The sequence below is a fragment of the Sceloporus occidentalis genome, unplaced genomic scaffold (genome assembly GCF_023333645.1).
Source record: "Sceloporus occidentalis isolate IW3139 unplaced genomic scaffold, rSceOcc1.0.p SCAF_135, whole genome shotgun sequence".
Taxonomy (NCBI): Eukaryota; Metazoa; Chordata; class Lepidosauria; order Squamata; family Phrynosomatidae; genus Sceloporus; species Sceloporus occidentalis.
This window is the reverse complement of record NW_028317115.1, coordinates 401,114-426,073: the sequence shown is the minus strand read 5'-3', so window position 1 is coordinate 426,073 and position 24,960 is coordinate 401,114. Positions and strand designations below refer to the sequence as shown.

At 37.3% G+C, this 24,960-nt stretch overlaps 1 protein-coding gene across 2 annotated transcripts in view; it reads left to right on the top strand.

The window, feature by feature from the left end:
- Positions 1-24,960, top strand: part of LOC149281321 (Kv channel-interacting protein 4-like) — a 156,255-nt gene that overhangs the window by 30,564 nt on the left and 100,731 nt on the right. The window contains exon 1 of one of the 2 annotated variants that reach the window (XM_089499409.1): positions 13,933-14,032. The exons of the other annotated variant lie outside the window; for it this stretch is intronic. Coding sequence (XP_089355535.1) covers positions 13,933-14,032 — 100 coding nt within the window. Of the gene's footprint in view, positions 1-13,932; positions 14,033-24,960 lie in introns of those variants that run through there. 2 annotated transcript variants of the gene reach the window in all.

Below are 24,960 nucleotides of genomic sequence, written 5' to 3'. Positions count from 1 at the left end.
TATTTATATTTTCTGGGAGAAATCAATCTTAATGACTTATTTTTCATTATTGATTATGTGTATATATAATGTAATTTATCTATTAACTACATACATTTAATGCTGCCTATTTTAATTGTTTTTAAGGTAAGTTGTATATGTAGTTTTCGTAGTAGAAACATTTGATTACTGAACTGTTTCATATGGTGGAAAAACTTTGTACTTTGGATGAGTTATAAAAACATACCGTTAAAGTTATAAAATGCTTTGTAATATTAAAGATAAATCTTACGCTTTTTGCAAATAATAATTTTGCTGTATCGGTCCAAGAGAAGATGGAATCATTTTACTTATATTAAAAAGATATGGAGTCACGTAACTTTAAGGACTTCAGAGGCTCTTTTTCAGAGGTTCCTTAATTTTTTTTCTGTATTTGCCAAATAAAAGGCATCAACTCCAACTAATGACGTTTTGTGATAGTATATGCTTAACAATACTATTAATATACAGATTATGATGGCGCTATATATAACAATAAATAATACCGTATTGGCTCGAATATAGGCCGCACTTTTTCCCCGGGAAGGCAGCAGGGTTAGGATACAGATCCCCCGCAGCGGTGCAGGGGACCTGCATCCTACTCTCCGATACGCTCAGACAGCCTGCCCTGCCAGCACTTTCCACGGGGGGAGTGCTGGCACGGGAGATTGTCTAAGCGCATCGTGCAGACGTTCACCTCTGCCCCCAAGACTTACCAGAGCAGACTCCCGGGTGTTTTGCGGGGCCGGCGGGGGACACCTACGCAATACGCGTATACAACTTCCGGTGCCGGCACATCCGCTGAGTCCCGGCACCGGAAGTTGTATATGCGTATTGGGTAGATGTCCCCCGCCGGCCCCGCAAGACACCCGGGAGTCTGCTCTGGTAAGTCGGGGGGGGGGGGGCAGAGTGGCAGCATATCTTGGGTGGGAGGAGGAGGAGGATAGTGGCAGCATATCTCGGGGGGGAGGACAGTGGCAGCATATCTCGGGGGGAGGACAGTGGCAGCATATCTCGGGGGGGGACAGTGGCAGCATATCTCGGGGGGGGGACAGTGGCAGCATATCTCGGGGAAAAACTTTTCTTTAAAAAAGCACCAAACTTTTAGGGGGCGGCCTATATTCCGAGCCAATACGGTAATAATATTCTTCAATGCTCATTGGCTTTACGTGACTGTGAATACTGTTTGATATAGCTATTATCGAACTACATTCCCCATGATACATAGGTAGCCAAGAGGTTAGCTGGAGGGTCTAGTTCTTAGCTAATTACAGTCAGTTTTCCTTCAGAAATGTATGTTATTAAGATCCCATTGAATTTAATGAAGATGAGAGTATAGGGAAGCTTGCCATATGTCTTAGCGCATTCATAGAATAAAATGTGGAATAAGGAATTTAGATGCAAGAAGGGACCTCAGAAGAACACTGATATGACTTTTACTATGCAAGTTTTTCATTCCGTCCTGGTTTTTGTGAGCCTGTAAGAGGGACATTGACCGAAAATATGAACTGAAAAAATAGAAAGCTTTTATGGGGAAAAAAAATTTTGTGTTTACAGATTTGTTATGATTTAGCATAGTCCTAATATCTGTGACAAATGATGTACCATGAATGATTCAACGTAATTGATTTTGTATAGTTATGCGTAAGTCGTTTTTCTGTTCGTTTATTTTGCTTGCTTTGCTTCTGTTTCCAAGTCCCAATTGACTACCCAGTTAAAAAAAATTAGGGAAACCACCAACTGATTTTTATATATTACGATTATCCCAAAATGACACCGAAGAAGTTGCTTGCAAATTTGTTAGGTTTACTCTTTCAGAAAGACACCCTTTGAAGCTGGAGTGAGACATAATCATTATTTGTCTTACAGAGCTACATTACCAAGCGGTACTCTTACAAAATCTTTCCTGTAGGGAAAAAAAATATCACTTATCACTTATAGACTAATAGTTAATTAATATCAGAACGGTGCTACTGTTATTTGAAAATGTGCATTCGTTTGCTAGTTTGTGAAGCTTGGTATATACATAGTTGATGAGAGATATCTGTATACTTATATTTTGGAAAACATTCTTTACCAAGGGAGTCTCAAAAAACACTCCAGGCTACTCATTTTGTATCTTTTATCCATCAAGTTTGCTCTCTCAATGTAATATTTTACATACAATAACTTTATATATACTATAGGACCAAAAGCATGTGGACACTAGACTTGTGCAGTCAGAGTTGTTCAAATTAAAATTTGAACAAAATTTGCAAAAAAACACGGTGAAAACGAGGATGGACTACAACGGAACAAACGGAAATTAAGCAGAGAGCTATTTTTGTTTTCATTTCATTGTTTTGTTTTTTTAATTCTCTCTCACTGAAGCACTTTCACTCCTTCGTATGCTCTCTGAAGTTCCTTTACACTCTCTCATGCTCTCCTGTAGTTTCTCTCAAAATCTTTCACATTCTGTCACACACTCTGTAAATTTCTCCCTACCTTCTCCGTCAACTTTTCGTGTCCTTGTCTCCTTTTCCGCAGCTCCGCTTCTTATCTTGCCTTTTCTTGTTTTCCTGTGTTCTTTCTTCTGACTTCTTTCTTGGTCTGCTTCTCTCTGCTATCCATGCAACTTACAGAAGTACTCCAAAAGGCCAGAATAATGCAGATTAAATTTGATTAGAATTTTGCTCCATGTATCCGTCTACAATATTATGGCCTATTGAAGTACTACTGAAAAAGGGCAGAGCCATGGCACACCCCCTGAAGGCAGCCTCTTCCCCATTCCGAAAGCGCCACAATTTTGGCCAAAGTTCACCTTAGGGCAAAATGTCGGCACTTTCAGTGATGTCCTCTCACCCGATTTGAGGAAAGGACATTACCTGGCGTGAACTTCCTCCAAAGTGGCGGCAAATTCACTGACGTCCTCCCACCTGATTGGAGAATTAGGCGAAAGGATGTCCCTTAAAGTGAACTTCCTCCAAAATCACAGAGCTTTCACGACAGGTTATGTCCACGGAGATGCGGACAAAGATAGAAGATAAAGGAGAGGAGATGAAAGAAAGAAAATAAGAGATGCGGAAGTGGTCGGTAGAAGAGGAAGTGGTCAGCAGAGAAGGTAGGGAAAAATTTACAGTGTGAGCATGAAAATAAGCAAGAATGAGAGTGTCAGTGAGAGAGTGTGAGTGAAAGGGCCTGCAAGTTTAGGACAAAATCTCGGAGCTTTTTGTTTTCGGACAATTCATGGGGAGTCTGGCCTTGTTATTGTGGCTTCATATGCATTGCCAAGTTTGCCAAAATTCAGTCAATCTGCAATTCATACAAATCCGAATGCGCAAGTCTAAAAAATACTAGAGTGCACCGATCTCTGCACCCTTTAAATAATTAGGTAGATAATTAGGTAGATTTCTAGTAAAATAAATGCCTAATACTTCCACTATCCATGCATAAAGGAAGAAAATTATACACAAGGATTTCTACATACTTTTGACCATTTTAATTCAAGTCTGATGCTAGTTTTCCTTATGTACTTCATAAAAATTATAACAAATACAACTAATAGTTGAGTCTGGTGAAAAACAAAAGCCATGTATAAATATTGATATCACTAATTACCCTTTTTGTGTATTTTTATCATTAGGCCATTGAAAAGAAATAGCGGAAGCTAAAACTAAGTTGATATAATATATTATAATTTCATTATGGCGATTTGCAATACATAGTGCCTCATTTTTTTTCTACATGCTTTTTACTTTTCCAAAATTCAATCATGTTTCACAAAACCCTTTTGTTTATGGTGGCAAAAATTACTATAAACAGTAATTGTAATAGCTGAGTATCATGCTGAGGTGTGATGCATAATACCTAGACATTATAAGTGAGGTCATCAATCTAGAACTTCATAAAACAATGGTTGCCAGCATCAGTTGAATAAAATGAAAAGGAATTAAGAGTAGATGTTGATTTTCTAGCAAATTAGTTGCAGTTCATTCATTGATCATCTGTTTATACTTAGAATCTCAAACATTCTGCATATATGTGCAATAGTACCTTATTATTTTATGTGAATGTGTCTTATTTTGAAATGTAAGTCGCTATATTGTCTGATATAAATGATTGGTATAATCAAAGTCAGATTAATGACTTTGTAAAACATAATACAACAGCATAAACTGACACACTCATGCTAACACCATATGCTAACATCCACACTTTTGCTAACACCATACACTAATGTAATTTAAACACGCTAACACAATACAGTAACAGACACACATGCTAACACTATATGCTCACAAACAGTAACCACGTGTGCTAACGCCATACGCTAATACACAAACTATATGCTGACATACACACTCACGCTAACACCATACAGTAAGACACAACACCATATGCTCACACACCCCAACACTACACTTATCCTCATGCATACACAAACACACACTAAAAACACCATAAACTTACCCATATATATATATATATATATATTTATATATATACACATACCACACACACACATATACACTGACTCTTAACAGTATACATGTACACACATACTGACACTAACACAATACCTATACACACACATACTACTCCCCATCCCATCACCCATGTAGCTCACACTACTGTCCCTTCACCCCCCTCTCCCTCTTACCTCATGGAGACCTGCGTTCACTGCAGCTAGCAATTCCACGATGACACAACCTTACAAGTATGCTTTAGGCAGTGATTCAAAATTAGCCACTTTTATTAGAAATTCTATTTATGGAAGCTATTCAGGTTTAACAAGCTCATTCATAAGGGAGGTAATTTTTCAGGATGGATATTAATAGCATGAAGAGCTAGACATTTCAGGCTGATATGACAGCAATTAATTTGAAGTGTTATATCCTACATCTCACAGAAAATGGAAACATTAGAAGCCACAATGCCAGTGATATTAAATCAGGGCACTGGTATTCCATGTTATTTGTAATCTTTATATAAGGTTTCACAGGGGTTACCACCTAAAGTGAATTTAAAGACTTAAACCTTAATCAGCCAATGGTCTTGTCTTAGATTCCATATGGGTAGCCATATGCCTGTCCATTTATGTTGGGAGGTGGTTTCACTCATCTACCGCCCTCACTGTAAAAGAAACTTCCTTTCTATCACATCCCTATCTCTCTCTTCTTTCTTTTAAGCTATTCATATTCTAAGATCCCTTAGTCTTTCCTTATAATATTTATACTGCCAACCATTCACCATTTTAGCAAGCCTTTCTCTGAACTCTCTCAATATCCCTCTGGGAATAAGGTCTCCAGAACTATACCCAATATACTAGATTACGTCTCACTACACAACTAATTTGGCAAATCCACCTCCATTTTCCGGTGATTAATGCCTCTAGCTACACAACCCAGCACATTGCTTACCTTTTCAATGCTTTATTACATTGTCAGTTTTAAGTCCTCAGAAACAATTACTCAAAAATCTCTCTCAATGCTATATCCCTCCTGTGGAATTCCCTTCCCCGTTCCGTCAGACTTTCTGCCTTGTACGCGACTTTCAAAACCTCTCTGAAAACCCACCTGTTCAGGGAAGCGTACAACATTCCTTCCCAGTGCTCCCAACCATCATCACAATCAAGCCATCTAAACAATCAACAGCTTCAACACATCATCGGAACCAGATAAACTCATCCCCATCCAAGCCGTCCTCTCCTATTGTCTCACTCCCCCCCCCCAACAACCGACTAGATTGTAAACTCGCAGGAGCAGGGCCCTCCTCTCCTTTGCACCAGTTTGTTATTGTATGTATATAGAAATTGTTCTAATCAATGTAACAGCGCTGCGGAATCGGCTGGCGCTTTATAAATAAATATAATGTAATGTAATTTTGCCTGTGGATTTTTATGTCCTAAATGCATGTTATCATTAACAAGACTTTTATTTTGAATGTACACCATTAACTACAACTTTTGGTTGCAGCCATTCAACTATTTTAACATCCAAACAATGCTATTTATGTATGTGTCTTTTATGAGAGAGAAGGTCAAATGCTTTACTAAAATCCGTCATAGAAAAGACGAAATTAAGAGAGTTGTGCTAGTCTAATTGAGCATAATGGGTAGTGAAGGAATACGAAGGGCAGGTGTCCTCTACTGATTAAGAGATTAAGGTGTAAATGAATGAGGTGATAAACTGTCTCTATATAGTAGACAGCACAGGGGTAGGTGGGCATGGTGCAGAATTGTGGGGAGATGAAAGAAAGCGTTGCAGGATTTAAGAGTGTGTAGAAGAGAGTAAATTACGTATGTATGTATGTAATCTTTTTGAACTACAAATAAATTTTATCACATTCTATCATCACATACATTCGTGTACTTGACAAAATATTTGGATCAGATTTTCAAGGACACTTTTTTAAAGCTTGTCCTAAATAAATGTAATCACCCTATTAACAGCTAAAATCGGTTTCTGGTTCTTTTGAAATGCTAGTTATATAAAAATCCCCAGTTGCATGTCACAAAAATAACTTTTTAAAATTAAATTTACTTTGGCCTAGTTTCTTGCGTGTAGTAGTTGACATCATTTCTTTCTTTCTTTCTTTCTTTCTTTCTTTCTTTCTTTCTTTCGGGCATGTCACTTAAGGGGAAAAAACCCCAATACAATAAAAAAAAAAATATAGCATTATATTTGATCATCCCCCAAAGGCTGTTCATTTCGATTACTGTATTTGCTCGATTATAAGACAAGGTTTTCTTCAGAGCAAATGCTCTGAAAAATACCCCTTGTCTTATATTCGAGGTTGTCTTCTAATCAGACCTGCAATAGAGGCCTGCCTACAAGACTAAGATCCAGATCCCCCACAGAGCTGCAGGGGACTTGGATCCTCCTCTCTGGCAGCCTCTACTGCTGCCGGGACTTCCTCTGGAGGCTTCTATGGTGGAGCGCCGGCATTACATGACCTTCCGGTGCTCCACCATAGAAGTGCCGGCAGCAGCAGAGGTTGTTTGTGTGCATTCCACAGTCGGTGAACGATGCACACAGACAACCTCCGCTGCTGCCGGCACTCCCGCCGAGGCTTCTATGGTGGAGCACCGGAAGGTCTTGTGATACTGGCGCACCTTCATAGAATCACCGGCAGAATTACTGGCCAACAGCAGAGGAGGTCTGCATCGTACAGACCTCCACCGGCTTCCCCACTAGACACCAGGAAGTCTGAAGCACGGGTCACAAGTAAAGGGATGCACTGGTAAGTCGGGGGGTTAAGTGGCATGGGGGGGGTAAGAGTGGCACATAAGGGGTTAAAAGGCATAACAGGGAGGCAGAGTGGCATATAGGGGGTTAAAAGGCATATCAGGGAGGCATAGTGGCATATAGGGGTGTATAAGGCATATCTGGAGGTAGAGTGGCTTATTAGGGAAGCAGAGTGGCATATAGGGGGTATAAGGCATTTCTGGGGGGCAGATGTGCATAACTGGGACAGAGTGGCAAATAAAAGGAAATAAAAACAAAAACAATATTTTTCTCAATCATAGTTTTATTAAATATGAAAAAATAGTTTAGATGTGAATTAATATTTACTAGTAAAAATTTTTCCTATAGGGTCATCTTATATTCTGGCTTTTTCTTTTTTTTCAAATTAATATTCAAATTTTGGGGGGTCGTCTTATAATTGAGAAAATACGGTAATTTAATATTTCATTGGGACTGTTAGAAAGCTGGATCACAATGCAGCACCCAGACTTTAAAAACTCCTCTAACTCTGGGAAACAGGAGCCAGCTTCTTGAAGTGCAAACGAGCCTGGGAAATGAGTGTGAGTATTTGTGAGTTGTTTCAGTGCGAGTCACTGATTCTTAGAACACAGAAGAGCAAGAAGATGCAGAGCTGCACGGCAAGGAGACAGGGACATGGAAATGGTCAGTGGAGAAGGAAGGAGACATTCAGAGAGAGTTCCGCCTCGTTTTTGGAAATTTGAAACATTGGTTTCTTCTTTCTCTAAGCAAAAGGAGCTGTGTTTTGCCACATCCACCTCTCTCCCACTTGCCTCATGCTCCACACTCGCTAAAGGCTGATTGATGCAAACCTGCCCACATCGGTGGCAAGCTATACCCATTCACAGAGCCACTAAACCAGAAGAGTAAAAGCCCCATTAAGTATGCCTGGAGAGAGAGACACTCTTAATCGTAGCTATTAAAAAATCATAGAGATAAATTTCAATGTTTAATATAACAACCTCTTGTATAAAAATGGAATTTACAAATTGCCTGTCAGAAATTCTCATAGTTCCATGTGTTGAGTGTTTGCTATTTCAAAAGAAAGACAATGCTTTCAGTCTTTAATTGAAGAATAAATAATTCATTCTATTCAATTATCTTTTTTAGGACCCATTTTTAACGTGAGTATTTGAATGTCTGGTCTATAATGTATAATACATCAAAATAATTAACCATCCTGGCTATGGGAGTATTGTTTCCAAATTAATTTTTTTTAAGTTTAAAAGCAACTCATTGACCAATAACACCTAAATATAAGCCTGAAATTGTTGATTGATCTCAAATGGCAAACTACTTTTGATCACTTTTTTCTATCAGCAGTTATTATTCTCTTAAATTCAAACTATTATACAATAGAATACCAAGGTTGGCCATATCCAGCCTACGAATCTACAAACTACTGTTGAATTGCTTTCCCCGAGATGATCTGTACTGACCGGCTGAGTTGTCGTTCCATATTGGCCAGAGATTAAAACATTGGCTTCCTCTGAGACAATATAAAAACAGTATTTTATCAATCCCTACCTTATGTTAATCTTTCTTTTATATATCCTTAACTTCCAAAGCCAAATGTATGTGTCTGGCAGGCATCAGTGTCTTCTACAGGAAGCATAGTAATAATAAGTGAGACTTTTTCAAGTAGCTTATCCAGCTGACAAATAAATCAACAGACGGTAACTCAGTATAAGAAATCACAGTTATTAATTATCACTGTCAGGGCTTCCTCCATAATTAAAGTCGTATTAAGGGTATTAGGATAAAACTTCATATGCTGTGGTGTTGCTCTTCAAATGAGGGGGTTATCAAAAAAGTGCTAGGATCTGTAGGATCTGTTACGATGGTGATTAGTAATAATTACTACTCGTTGTCGTAATGTCCGGGGGAGCTTGTGAATAAATATATGATTTCATATATATATATATGACTTTATTTCATTTTCCGTTTGGAATTGCTGGTGACACGGGAGTGTGACTGCTTGATACCTATTCTTGTCGCCTAATTTCTCAGTAGGTCATTTGTTTTAATAGGCATATGTAGGCAATGTAAGATAATTCGATAAAGATTGATTTAGCTACAAGACAAACCCAGCTGTTAGATGTCCTCTGCGCAGTTACAATCCTCTCCGCTTTGTTTTAAAATGCAGCACACAAGCTATATTTCAGGATAGAAGTGAAAGCACTCTGGGCACACGCACCAAGGTTCCCTTCAGTAATTGCCACTCCATTCTTATCAACCTAAAACCTGCAAGATGTGGCAAGAAATACATTTCCCGGGAACCACATGAGACATTTTTATTGATGCACTGAGCTCATTAGTACTGACACCTATCTACTTGAACATTTTCTCTGTAGGTTTGTTGTCTTTCAAGAAAAGGACACCTTTGGCTAGACGCTGCCACTTACGTCATTTTGTGAATTTCATATTTAAGGCAAATCCCTGCTGGCTACTGTATGTGACATGCCCAAGACTTTCTACTCTGCCACGATCTTTTAGTAAGAGCAAATGGAAAAATAATAAAAAAAAATGACTCGCAGTGACTTACTGAATTTGAAGATTAAAGTATCCTGTGGAAATGGTGCTCACTTCAGAGGAAAACCGATAAGACCAATTTAAACAAATTACATCTTAAATATCAAAAAGCTTGATCCTAAGGATATTCCGGTCTCCCAAGCAGCCCCCTGAACAGTGACTGCTTCTGAAAGTACATTTATGAGTATTTTCATATGCACTCATTTAACCTGCAAAAAAAGAAGCAAAATACTTACCTTAGGGAGAAGCTGCAGCTCGCTGAGACAAGAAGAGAGGATGTCACCAGAAGCTCCGCCATTTTGGAGAAAGTTCACACTAGGTTATCTTACAGTAAAATCGTGGGGCCTCCGTTTACATCCTCTCCCCAATCCTCCAATCATAGGAAGAGGATGCTACTGGAAGTTCAGCCATTTTGGCGAAAGTTTTCACAAAGTTATCTTAGGGCAAAATAGCGGAAGTTTTCCCTGAGAGGTTATGTCTGCGGAAATGCCGACGAAGAGAGAAGAGAGGAAAGAGAAGAGAGAAGAACATGATGCGAGACACGGAAGCCGAAGTGGTTGGCAGAGATGATAGAGAGACATTCAGTGAGTGTGACAGAGTGGGAATGAAAGAACCCATGAACTTCGGATGAATATTTGTAGCTTTCTGCTTCATGTTTGTCTCTTTCATGGGAGGTCTGGCCTCATTTCTGGAGAGTTGTGCAAGTCGAGTGAGCGGTGCATGTCAGAGTGGTGATTAATTACCCTTCTGCTACCCAGTCAAAACATTCTGCAGAGCACAGTAACTGTGTCAGGACATTCTACTTATTGCAGCTGACATTGCTTTCTGCTGGATGACAGATTTGTCTGCAGCTGAATAATATATAATATTCCCAGCTGAAATATTGGCCATGTTTAATAAACGGGTGTTCTGCTTTCAATCAGTCGTGGAAATGCATTGTGACTTCAGTATTGATCAGAAATGAATCCTATTTTAAAAGCTAACAGGTTTTGTCTTTGAAATTAGATCTTTGTCTTTTGTAAGTTACTGGCCCTCCCTTGTAAGTTGCAAGTGTTATAATGTGATATTATTGCACCGGATCACAAGAAAAAAAGTTTGAAGAACACCGATTTGCCACATGCCCTCAAATGAAAAAAATCCCCCTTGGCTATTGGAAGTGTTGAAAATAATGATGTCCAAGAAAATGTGTCCAGAAACGAAAACCTGTTTTTTCAAAAATCACTTTTTACATCCATATGGTTACATCTTCTTTGCAGATAATGTTTATGTATGCAAAGATTGTAGTAACCAATAATGAAATGTAGCTACCAGAACCAATACTGATGCAACAGAAAAGTAAACTGTCCATGCTTTGGTAATGTTAGCACAAATTAAAGTTCTTATATTGGCAGAAGGAGAAAGAACCTCAGTGCTGTTAATAATATACAGATTCATTATTCACCAGTGACTACAATAGAAATCTGCCAATTATCCCAAAGTTGTAATTTAATTAATTTAACCAATTAATTACATGCAGTTAGGAAATAACAAATGAGAAAATGCCAAATGGAATGGGCAATTGGAACCTGGGTTATTGTTCCTGTGCGATAACATAGCTATTTTATTCATTGGCAAATGACAAAAACAAACACACAGGGAATAACTATTACCTCTACGATTTACATAAGAAAAGACAATGCTATAGTTACTAAATAATAGAAAATTTACCATTCCAGCATGAGTACGTAGCACAGAATTATTTTTAACTGGTCACAGAACACAAAATTAAAAGAATAGAATCTCCTGTCTTCACGGATTTTTGCATGAGAAATTTGTTGTTTTTTTCTTGCTCCCATATTTTCCAGACTTTTCTCAGTTGTAAATCTGAGGTGGTCTTTGCTACAGACATCGTAGGAGGTTATGTTGAAGTTCTGCCTCCAGAGACCAGACTACTTTGTCTTATTTAATGGGTGCAGGATGTGAACATTTAAACTGATTAAAGCCTCACAATCAAGGTGAATACTGAGGGGAGACGTTGTTCCTCTGTATGATGTAAAAGAAAACCTGATTCGTCAGATCAGGCCACCTTCTTCCATCTAGTTCTTTTGCTCACATGCCCATTGTAGGCGCTTTCAGCAGTGGACAGGGGTCAGCAGGGGTACCCTGACTTGTCTGAAGCTATGCCGCCCCATACGCAACAAACTGAGATGTACTGTGTGTTCTGACACCAGCATTAACCTTTTTAGCAATTTGAGCTACAGTTGCTCGTCTGTTGCATTTAACCACACGAGCCAGCTTTTGCCCCCCACGTGCATCAATGAGCCTTGGCCGCCCATGACCCTGTCACCGGTTCACTGCTTTTACTTGCTTGGGCCACTGCAGTTTTGGAGATGCTCTGACCCAGTCATCTAGCCAGCACAACTTGGCCCTTGTCAAAGTCGCTCAGATCCTTACACTTGCCCACTTATGTCTCATGCCTGCTCCAGGGTGCCTGCAGGATATCACTTTGTTTTGTTCTGGACAACATCCGCTGGTATGTCAGGGCCCTGATATGTGGCCGCACAACCCTAGGTGCTCAACACCCTGGACGAGGCCCTGTCCATCTCCGCTACTGCGCAATACCTCCTGAAATCCATCTTTGGGTGCTCTGGGTCATTACAGTCGTCCAGCCCCCGACCCGGCTTTGTTTTGGTGTCCTTCTCCAGTACCATTGTGTCTGCTCTGGCTCGTGCTCGGGTTCTGCACTGTGGATCCTCAGCTACTGATCCGAACCATTACCGGCCGTTACACTAACACATCAACTTTGAGGACGCAATGTTCACTTGCTGCCTAATATATACCACCCTATGACAGCTGCCATGATAACAAGATTATCAGTGTTATTCACTTCCCCTGTCAGTGGTCATAATGTTATGGCTGATTGGTGTGTGTGTATATATATGTATATATATGTATATATATTATATATATTTAACTCTGTTTCTTTAAAGTATGTCTGATGTTTTCTGTGAATAATCACCCTAACCTATTGTAAAGCACTCTATGGAGACAGTAAGCTCCATTCCTTTCAGCACGATGACCCGTGTCCTTGATTGGGACCAGTAGGGCATAATCCTGAACCTCATTGGTAGGGGAGAATGCATTGGGAGTACATGTATGTATTACACGCATTATACTATATGGAAGATCTTTTTTCCTTTCTAATCAAACAGAATTTTATTTGATCTGGATCAATTCAATTATAGATAATCTTAAAAATTTGACAAATATTCCTTTTTTATCAACTTCACTAAGTAAGTTTTGAAATCTTGTTATATTATTATTGTTGATGTTATTATCAATATTGTGCATAATGTGTTTTAAAAAAGCATTGAATTTGTACAAAATTACAAAAATGGCAAAGAACAGTTAATACATAATAAATTACATTGCATTATAATATATAGTGTAGATATATATATATATATATAAATTATATAGCGCCCAGCAAATTCCATAGCGCTTTACAACCAAACCAACTATAACAAAAAAGGTACAAAAGGAGGGCCCGGCTCATGGGAGCGTACAATCTAGTCTCTTTTAAAAATAAAATTCATCGTATCATTTCCATCAACAAATTTATGGAATCTGAAAGTACTACTATTTATAACCAAGGTAAAAAAAAATCTGTTGACTGTGTTTATTTGAACTCATACAGGTTTTTTTTTTTATTTCCAGTAAGAATGAAACATAAAGCTTCGCTTTAGATGTTGTTGCCAAGGCAACTGCCAATCTACAACTCTTCGCACAGTTAAACGAACACAAAAAAAAAAGGAATTGCAAATCCCAGGTGTGTAGCTGCCAGTCGGAGCACGTCACTTTTAGCGAGGATGCTTGCTGTATGACCTCCTGGGTCCACGGGCGATCGTCGCTTTCCTTAATACCTGGCTGTCTTTTCTGTGTAAGAGTGATAACGAGCACACCGATAATCCCGACAGGCCGGAGTTTATCCGTCTGCCACTTCTGGCCTCTGCTAGCAGAGACAGAAGGCATTCACACACACGCTCTCGCTCCCTTCACTAGCTACTGCTTTCTTCATGTAGTTTAATGGCTTTGCAAAGAAAGTCTGTAAAGAGACAGCCTTACTGAGCCTTGCATTCAGATCATGACCTAGCGCATCATGAACTTGGAAGGTCTTGAGATGATAGCCGTTCTAATCGTGATTGTTCTTTTTGTGAAATTGTTGGAACAGTTCGGGCTTATTGATGCAGGTCTAGAAGGTAAGGCAGTTAGTATTTAACTAGTGTCTCGTGTGTCTTCTGTGTTTTATTCTCTTACCCAGGGGTGGAATTTTAAACATAACATGTGTGTATGTTTAAAAATAATAAATTAAATGTATTATTAAACATAAAATGTATGTTGGTTCAATAATAATAATAATAATACATTTTAATGTATTCAATTAATTTGAATTAATTAGGACATTTAATTAAGAGCTACTTGTTTTTTTAATCTATATTGATTAAAAAGGTTAAAAGCATTTGCTAAGATTTGTAGAGGTATTAGCTTAATATTTTTGCATACCATACACAGCTTACCGGAGCATCATCTGATGGAACTGATGCTCAACATCCAATGAATGATCTAAAGGAAACATTCTATTCACATCTGAAGGATTAAATCCATTGGGTTGTGTGCTTATTTTCTTCTTGATTTTAACAACCTTCTGTTGTCATTTGTGTTTAAATAAAGGGATCAGCACAAGTTTCTATGTTACAAAAGACAATGAGTATCTAGGGCTGTCTTGAGTCATGTAAACTAACTGAAACAAGCATTGGAAGTTGTTTAACCCTTTAAATGTGGGCAACCCTGTTAAAGATTGTATGTGCTTTGTATTTTACCCGGGTCTGTTCATTTAGAAAAAAGATGTCTTCCCTTTTATTAGACAGAAATTGAAGAGTTCACTCTGATGCTTATACATTTTGTCAGTTGCGCTGGTTCATTAATGTTGTGTTGGAACACTACCTGCAGATGATGATTTAATCACAAGCAAAGATCTCAAAGTTTCATATGGAGAGGCATGTACATGAATAGAGAACGCAATTTAGTATTCTACACCGAACGTGTTATTTGTTGGATAGTGTTGGATGTTCTTCAGTAGCTATCTTAGTACTTTGTGTTTCTTCATTCATCAGCAATATGGCATGTGTCTGTAGTGTGTATGTTTTATGCATATAATCTGGAAACACATTAAATTATATTTAAGATTCAAGCGATGAGCCTATGTTTCTAGTAAGATTCTTAAATACTTAAAGCTGTTTGTCACGTTTGTTGTAGATATGCAAGTAGTTGCAGTACCGTCCAGCAGCTTAAAGGTTAATTGACCATATGGTTCTTATTAATTAATGCTTAAAATGCATGAAGAGCAAGCAGAACATTCAATACAGATGCCTTCCCTACTTATCTGATACTGGCATGGATAAATTTTTTAATAAATGTAGTTCTGATTTGATGTTTGACATTAAACGTGAGTAAATGAAAACCTTCAAACAGAACTTATAGCTAGTAGTAAGCTCAGCAGTTTTGGAATACGTGTTATAGTCTCTGTATTGTAGAAATATTATATGCCTATGTGATTTAACCCAATAATGCCAAGCCTAATGTTTAAACATCTTATGCTATGTATCTTTATCCTCTCAGAAATGGTTTCCACCTACATTGGGATTTAATCACATTCATGGTGTGAAGGACACATATTAACTGCTACTTTCAGATGTTTTTTAAGGTACATATCTGTGGTGTAATGCAGGGCCAAACACATTTGTATAGTTACACACCATACAGAAAAAGCTGATAAATTGTTGGAGCCAGTAAGAGGTTTACCCATAAATGTGGCAGTTTCACCAGTTATTGGCTTACATGTATGATGTCACATTCCATCTGTGGCCTCTGTGTACACACAATTACCATATTTCCCCATGTATAAGACGCACCTTTTTTCAAAAAAAGTTTGGGGTCTAAAAACTGGGTGCATTTTATACAGGGGTTGTAGATTGTAGATTGCAGATACTACGTCCCAGTACCTCCCTTTCTGACTCACCGCCGATTGACCCCGCCCCTTTCCTTATAGCGTCCACACTGCTCAGACAGCAACTCATCTAACTGTGAGTATAAAATTAATATTTAGGCTGCTGAAAGTAAGGGGAGGTGGGGGTTAATTTAGGGGCAGTTATGATTAATAGAAAAAAAAATGTCGGTGCGCTAAGCTAGTCTCAGGCTCAAATAATACAAATGTATAATATGAGGTCTACCAAACAGTGTGAGCATGCTGCAAATACAGTGTGTTGGCTGTACAATGTATACAAAAAACTAAATACTGTCTGCGCTTCTCACCCTAATAAAGTCGGCAACAAATATATAAACATAATATATAAACGAGAGGTTTTGGTTATGATTAATGGGGTGTTTAGGATTAAGTTAGGGACAGTTATGGTTAATGGGGTGTTAAGGGTTAATTAAGGGCAGTTATGGTTAATGGGGTGTTAAGGGTTAATTAAGGGGCAGTTATGGTTAATGGGACATTTAGGGTTAATTTAGGGGCAGTTATGGTTAATGGGGCCTTTAGGATTAATTTAGGGGCAGTTATGGTTTATGGGGTCTTTAGGGTTAATTTAGGGGCAGTTATGGTTGATGGGGTCTTTAGGTTTAATTTAGGGGCGATTAATGGATGGGAGTGATGAGGATGATGAGTATGAATTTTATGATAATAATTTTTTTTTAAAATATTTCGGGCCCCAAAATTAAGATGCGTCTAATAGATGCTACATTGCGTGTTATGTATTCAGTGCAGTGTTCTCATCTCCATTAGGCTTACAGGACACTGGGATTGAAACTTTTTGAAACAATAAGGTAAGTAAAAATGTAATACATTTGCGAGTTTCAGCTAAAGCATTAAGTATATATTGTTTACATATGATGGCAAGAGTTTCTCAGTTATCTAAAAATACATTTCAATGAAAATAAAACTAGATTCATTTTATATTTCATTATATCTATTATATATTTATTCTATATATATAAAATAATTAATGTATTCTTCCGGTTCTGCAAATGGTATGGGAAAGTTTTAAATGTTAATCATGGGGTCGGGTGAGACGAGCTATCTTCCATTGTCTGTTGAACACTGTCTACCTGTCAGTCAACTACATACTGTACCTACATACTATCCCTAGGAACTGCCTGGAGCTCCCCATCTTCTTGCCATAAGGAGACAGGACTAGCCCAAGTTTTATAAAGGCAGAGAGATTGAAGGTAGTCCCGCTCGGAAACTCAGTTGAAACCTGTCTGATTCTTAGGTATGGTCATCTATGTCACAGTATCTCAAATGGGTTTGGCCACAACATCCACAATCTATCAGATATTTTATTAGGGATCGTGCTGGCAACAATTATGTTTGGATATAATTAAGGGATACTTTAACCGCTTCATGGTCATAGTATACGTTATACCTTCAAAACACAGTCTTTTTTTCAAGAAGACTTCCGTTTTTATGTTTAGTGTTACCATGTTTTACTACAATTTTTCAGGGCTTTAATTTGAAACCATATTGATACATATGAAACAATAGTTATTACCGAATACATAAAATGTTAGGTAAAAATTGAAGGGAAAAAAATAAAATTTTGCCAAGGGTCTTCTCTGCAGGATAGATGCTACTGCTCAACAAAAGCCCATTTTATATTCAGTAACATGCTGAGAGTACAGAAGTATTCAGCAAGTACATTTTTTAATATTTGGATGGCCTACATACACACTAGACTTTAAAAAAAAAAACAATAACACTAGTTAACCTTTCCTTATTTATATATTCTGATAAGTTTTTTTATTTTAGATATAATTTTTTACAATTTTCACTTTTTATTTTTTTCCATTTTTTTAATTAATTAATAAATGTATTAATTCATAGAATTTAAAGGCAGATAAGAGCCATTCAGCCCATTTAGTTTTCCTGAAGTAATGACTCAAACGACCGAAGCTTAATCAGTTCATCGTGTTGGCTTAGATTCAGGATAGCCTTATGCCTATCCCATGCATGTTTTAATTCCACCACTTTATTAGCTTCTACCACTTCTGCAGAGAGGCTGTTCCACTTATATACCACCCTTTCAGAAAAGTAAAACTTCCTTACATTACATCTAAGCATCTGACTCTCTATTTTTAGATAATGACCCCTTCTTTTACCATTTATCCTCCTTCGACATAAATGTCCAACTTGTACTTTGTTAAATAGACCTGACCATGGTAACAGGCAATATCAAGCTGGACAAAAACAAAATGTGAAACAAAATGTATAAGAAAAACCTCATGAGGTTTTTATTTATACATGAATATTATAAACAAGGGAAAAAACTAATAGAAATACACAAAGTCTACCGATTCATGTTACTTGTATATCACCATTACGATATTCAAAAATATTCTTACAAAATAAGCCTTCAAATTAGATGAAAAAAAAGTATGTAAAAATACAATTATTCATAAAATAGCTCCTAATCTGTTATGGTCACTTTGAGAATATTTACCCTGTACCTCGGGGCCAGGGTCAAACCCTGCGCTTAGTGAGTTTTGGGTGGCTACCTTTCCTTGCCTTTTTTTCTCCCCATATGTCCAGCCCTTTGATTTCTCTGCTTTTTTGCTTAAACATTTTTTTGTGATTCTTTACCATGCTTCAGATTTGTTGCTTTTATTCTTCTTTTTTATTAAAAGCAAATATATTACGTTATTGACTCTTATTGAGTAACTGTGTAAAAGTACCTTCTCATTCAAAAGTCTCCCACCAAGTTATACATTTTTTGGGGGGGTAATAATATAATAGTGATATTTTTTTAGTCCCTGAGCACCCCTTAGGATCTTCATTTTTCAATGTGGGCAGTACAAAAAGCAATGGTTTGTTAACAATTTAATTTGAGAGAGGGCCCTAGCCAGCTGCTAGAGAAAGAGGGCCATTGTGGCCCAATTGTGCCATATGTCCTGTCTCTCAGCCAACAGTAAAGTATGTTTGATGATGATACCTACTGCACTTCTCATCATATACAAGCACAATCCAGTGTCTCCATGTAGTGTGAACGAAATATATCTTCTGTCAGTCATGACATAGGAACTGTGAATATGGCTACTGATGATATACCCAATAAACACGCAAAGACATTAAGCTTTGGAATGTGAAAAGGCCACAGCACTTTATTCATTTAGACAGACTATGACACACAAATAATGAAGATAAAACCGGGACTGGCACACAATTATACTCTGGCAGAGTGCCATTCAAATGTCTAAAATTTAACCCCTGCCAGTCCCGGACATAAACAATATACGGAAAGAACAGTACCCCTTAAACATAAACAACTTAATACACAGGCCGACAATTACCCCCAAGCCGTAAAGTCTCCAACAGCAAGGGGATCAGCTAACTACAATTCCCCAGGGACCCAGCCCATTAGGGAACGTTTAAACAAAACACACATCCAAAACTGCCGCCTTTTGTCATGCGGCACCTCCAATTTTCTGTTACTTTCTTTGTTCTTCATGCTGACTGCCTCCGCCTGGCTGGAAACCCGTGCAGGAAGATACTGAACACCACCTGATAAAATACAAAACAACGAAAACACCGAAACACAGAACAGACACAAACATGGGGAGGGAGGGAAACTTTCCTTCTAAATTCAATAAATTGTGATGCTGTGTGTACTGTTTATATAATGTTCCCTAAACACCTCAGATGCCCATACACCAATCAGCGAGGATGGGCTGCCCAGCAACAACCAGTGTCCCCTAGCTGACCCCTCTGCCCTCTCATTCGCCTATCACAGGCCATGTCATGCCGCCCTTTCTGCCTAGCTGTCTCCAGGGCTTTCTCTGTAAATCTTCTTGAACCCTTCCTCAGTGAAAACCAGGGCACCAGAGGCTCCCCCAAACACACACCACACCTCAGATAACTGTATGTCGTGCACACCCGACACTGAATTATTTATAAAAAGTGATTCTGGTGCAAAGTTTAAAAATCTCTGCGGGATTGATTTGGAGACTGGCTCATAGAGCTTTACATGTTTTATGAGTTAAATGCCAAGCGATATAAATACAAGTATGTTCACTCATTTGTCATATTATTGTTTCTTTCACTCTTTCCTCCTCATTTTTCCCTCTATGTGCCTTTCATTTCTCCTGATCAGCTTTTGCCCTGTCTCTTTTTCTTTCTTCTTTGTTGCCTTTTTTATAATCTCCCCATAGTAATATCTCCACACAAAAGCAATTTAAGTATGAACAAGATCCTTCCACGGGCAAAAGTCTGTTTCTCCAGGGAGGGTGGCGTATTCCAAACCTGATTTAATAGCTTCTGGAGCAGTTTTTCATTTTTACAAGGACTTACAAGCAGCTAAAGTACACGAGTGACATGCGCTCGCCTTAAACCCATGGATCTCACCCATGGCACCAACCACTGATCCATGAGTGTACTACGTTACTGGCAAAAGGACAACTCTGGACACTAATTCTTCCATTCTGTCCTTGTAAGCAAATCAAGGTAACTCCAGTTTCATGCTCCCGTTTTCCAACAAAGCTAACCACTACAGCTTTTCATATATTTAAACAAATTTTACTAAAAATCGAAAAAAAGCCTAATACATTGCGGTTAGATTAATATGTATCACCCACTCATGTCTGAAAATATATGCACAAATCTTTTGTTCACAAAAGTTGTTTTTTTCAGAAGACAATGTCATTGATGTTTCTTTAGTATATTTCATTAAGTAATCAATTGTAACTGAATTCTACATTAGACATCTTTGCAAATGTAACACTGTTTCGCAGACCTAAATCAATTATAGAATGTATCCTACCTTATGTTCCCTGTCAGTCTAAGAAAAATAATTTAAATAAACCAGCTAAACGTTAGACAGAAATATTACCATCTGACAGTGCCTCGGGTTCCTGTTTTCTCGAGGGAGATGCTGTTTAAAAAACATCAACAAATAAATCTCGGCTGAAAAAAAAAAAGAATGCAACCTTTTTCAATATTAGTATAATTTATGCATTATAAATCACTCGCTGGTGTCCTAGGTGCACCTAAAAATGGAATGTGAGATGTTTTGTTGGTATTTGAGGCAGGGCATAGTTAGAAAAAGGGATGAGCATGACCTGAAAGTTTTAGTAAATTATGAAAAATAATCATATATGAGTGGGAGATTTGGGAGTGACGCCATGATCCTTTACTTTGTTTCCCACAGTTCCTTCAACATTGGGCACTTGCATGTGCAGTATATATATATATTTGGCTCCTGGTGTTAAAAAAATATATAGGAACCCCAAACTGTAAACTATTGGGTTTTTTTTGTTTGTTTTGTGTTGTTCCTTTAATATTCAGGAAATTTCAAAAGCAGTTGTTTTTCCCTAAATATCAAGTTGTAGGTGAAATGAAAAACTCCATCTAATCATCTATTCATCTATTTCTGCATTGATACTCCTTTTCAAATTCTTTAAAATGTTTGTGTAACTTTATCATAGATTTGTTTTCATCTTCCAGCAAATTGATCTCCACACATGGGACACCATACAAATACACTGCTTTAGATTGCAGATAAAGGTGCCGGAGTATTTGTAAAATACTTATAATATACAAAACGGTAAAAATTACATTATAATAATGGTATAAATGTATACAATAACAAAATTCTAAAATAATAAATTTCAAGTGTGCCGCACTGTGTTGACATTAAAACGTAACCTTGAAAATGAAGTGTCATTTGTTTGACATCTTCTGAGTTCCATAAAATATGTATGCCTAATGTTGACTGTACGCTAATAGGTTGTGACATTATTTGAGCATCTATATTAAAAAGACTATTTATAGAAACTGTCAATGATAAGCTGGAATTAAAATGCTGGCGCTCAGCTTGAGAGGGAATTGAAATTTGCAGTCTTTTTTCTTAATCAATCTGGGTAATAGTGTTGATAAAGAAAGTTTTACGAGTTACTTTGTTTAAATAGCTGGGAACATTTCTGTCTTTAATCCAATTCATATATATTCTACTTAATGTAAATATTTCAAAAAATAGAAACACATACATCATGAAATCAAATGTACACAATGGACAACTGGTGAATTAAAATAAGCACTTATTGGATGTAATAATGTTAAAAACATCCAAGGTTTATTGGGGAAAAACACTGGAAATAAATATTGCTGTATGCATCCCAGGGAAGAACATCTAAATTAGTTGTAATACATTTTAGATGGTCCATTAAAATATATAACAAAAGAGCCAAATTATCAATGAAAAAGAAAAAAGGCCTTAATAAAATGTTACGCGAAGGAGTGTAACGACCCCTCATTGAAAGAATTTCCTGCCTATCACATTTCCAGAAAAGTAGTTTCATTATATTTCACCATGTACAGGAAAGAGAAATGGTTGCCCTCCCATTGGTGTCCATACCGCTTCCTCTTACGACTGGAAAATATCCAAAAAGTGGTTTTCTGCTGTACTTGTAACATTTTAAAATTACACTTTCATTCTAGTATGTTTTGTACTATATTTATACTTTTCCTAATTTCCTATTATATCCAGAAGATGATAAAGCCCAAAATGTTCATGATGACATGAAACTTTGGTTAAGCACAAACAAGTTAATTATACATACAGAGGGGTTTATTTAATGGGAAGGCTGCATATTTATTCATCTCGGTACCAATTTAGGTGATTATTTAAATTACTAATTTTTCAATAAATAGAACAGATTTATAAATTGAACCTAGTTGTGTTGGCAATGTTTCCCTGAGATTAACAAAGTACATATACCATCATATAAATACCATGACTCTTTTTAGGAAAGTAATCTGAGTTTTCTTGAAGACAAGTCAGTGGTCTTCTCAATTTTTAGTGAATGAATCCCTGGTCACTTTTTAGACAACCATTTGCAGCAAATACAATTAGACCATTATGATATATTAAAGTTTCCATACTTTCCCATCTGTTCGCAATATACAATGTCATACAACAATTATTTTTAATACTTTGAATGTCAAGTAAGTTTCAAATTAAAAATCTAAGCACTGTTCTCCACTTTAGTCTTTAGATTTGTCCCCATGGTGCTACATTAATGAGAGACTGAGAGTTCTTTATTTTTCATTATTTTTGCTCTGTAAAGTTTGTCATCTTAACTGACGTTAACCTAAAAAATAGGAAAATATGGAGTTGTTAAGCTCTATGAATCCATTTCAGTGACAAGGCTATAAACATAGGATTGTAGCCAATTTGGCAACAATTATGCAATTTGTTATCTGTCAAGTCATGGCATTAATGACCAACAATTCACCAATTAACCATCTGTTTTAAGACTTTGCTTTCCCAGTTTGATGTTTCATGTGTTTCTCATGTTCTGTTCAGTTATAAAATGTTTCATAGGATTAAGGTGAAGAGATATGCTTTAGACTTAAGAAGCAATAAACATTTTGTCAAGGCTTCTTTCTTGACATTAGCAGTTTTCTTTTTCCACAAATCTCAATTAAAAATCAAGAGTTGTTTTGATTTTCTGCCAATTTTAAAGGGATATCTTTTTTTATTCTATTTTTTTTTTTCTTTTCAAGAAACCAAAGTTGTGCATGGAAGTGATAACAACCATGTAGAAACATAGAATCCGATGGCATTGGACCCATCTAGTCTGCCCATTCTTCCAGACATAGAGACTCGGACTTTAATCACACCTAGGTCTTGTCTTTTATTCAGGATAGTGTTATGCCTATTCCATGCATGTTTAAATTCACTTGTTGCATTCGCCTCTACCACCTCTGAACGGAAGCTGTTCCACTTATCTACTACCCTCTTGGTGAAGTAGAACATACTTGCATTACATCTAAACCTTTGTTTTTAGACTATGGCCTCTTCTCCTCTAAAATAAACTTCTCTCTTGCAATTGTTTAAATGTTTCAATTACATCTTGCCTCTCTCTTTCCTTGAAGCCATACATATTAAAATCCCTTGGTCTTTTCTGATGTTTAGCCTTTTTATCCTGGAAACTATTTACCATTTTGGTAGCCATCCTTGTAACTCTTTCCAATAGTCCAGTATCCTTTTAGAGATGTGGTTTACAGAACTGTACAATACTAAGGTAAGGTCTGACCTGAGGTCTGTAAAGTGGTAGAGCCACCACTTTCTTTCTGCTACTAATGTCTCTTGCTATAAAGCCCAGCACCCTGCTTGCTTTTTCAGACACTTTATAGAGTCGCCCTATTTACTCCATTTCCTCTGTCATCGACGGAACAGTGTCTCAGATGCTACATTCTACCTTGGGGTTTCAACATCGCAAGTACATTATTTTACATTTATCAAGGTTAAACTGCAGCTGCCACATGCTCAATCATTCTTCTAATTTACTTAAATCACTTGCCCTGTGGCTTGTTCCACTAGGAGTTTTTCTCCAATTAAAGACCTGCAAAAAGTCATACCTTACAATTAAGACCATTTGTAATTGAATCATTTTTAAAATGTAATTAAAAAATTAAAAAGTATGGCTTCCAATAATGATCTTGCACCATTAGCTACAACCCTCTGTCTCCTGTCACTCAATAATTGGCTTATGCATTCAATTATTTTAATATCCAAACCCAAATATTACAATGTATTCATAAGTCTCCTATGAGTGACAGTGTGAAATGCCTTATTGAAATCCAGATAGGCTAAATCTGCTCCTCACAGTTCTATTATTTTAGTTACTCAAACAAATTACGTTCATTTGACAAGATCTCCCTGTAGTAGACTAATTCTGTTTATGAACTTGCAAACCATTTACATACATACACTATATGGACTCCTGACCATTACATCAGATTAATTTATGACATTGCATTCTAAATACATAGAATACATTAATATGTAGTTGGAAGCATAGCATTGTCCACAATGTCAAGGTATGTTTCCCTCAGCATACCAAGACATTTTGGACAATGCTATTCTTTCAGCTTTATGGGAACAGTTTGGGGAAGGTCCTTTTCTATTTCAGCATGACTGTGTCCCAGTGCACAAAGTAAGGCCCATAAAGACATGGTTGGATGAGGTTGTTGTGGAAGAACATTGCTGGCCTGCACAGAGCCCTGACCTCAACCTCATTGAACAGTTTTAGGATAAACTGGAACGGAGATTGTGAGCCAGGCCTTCTT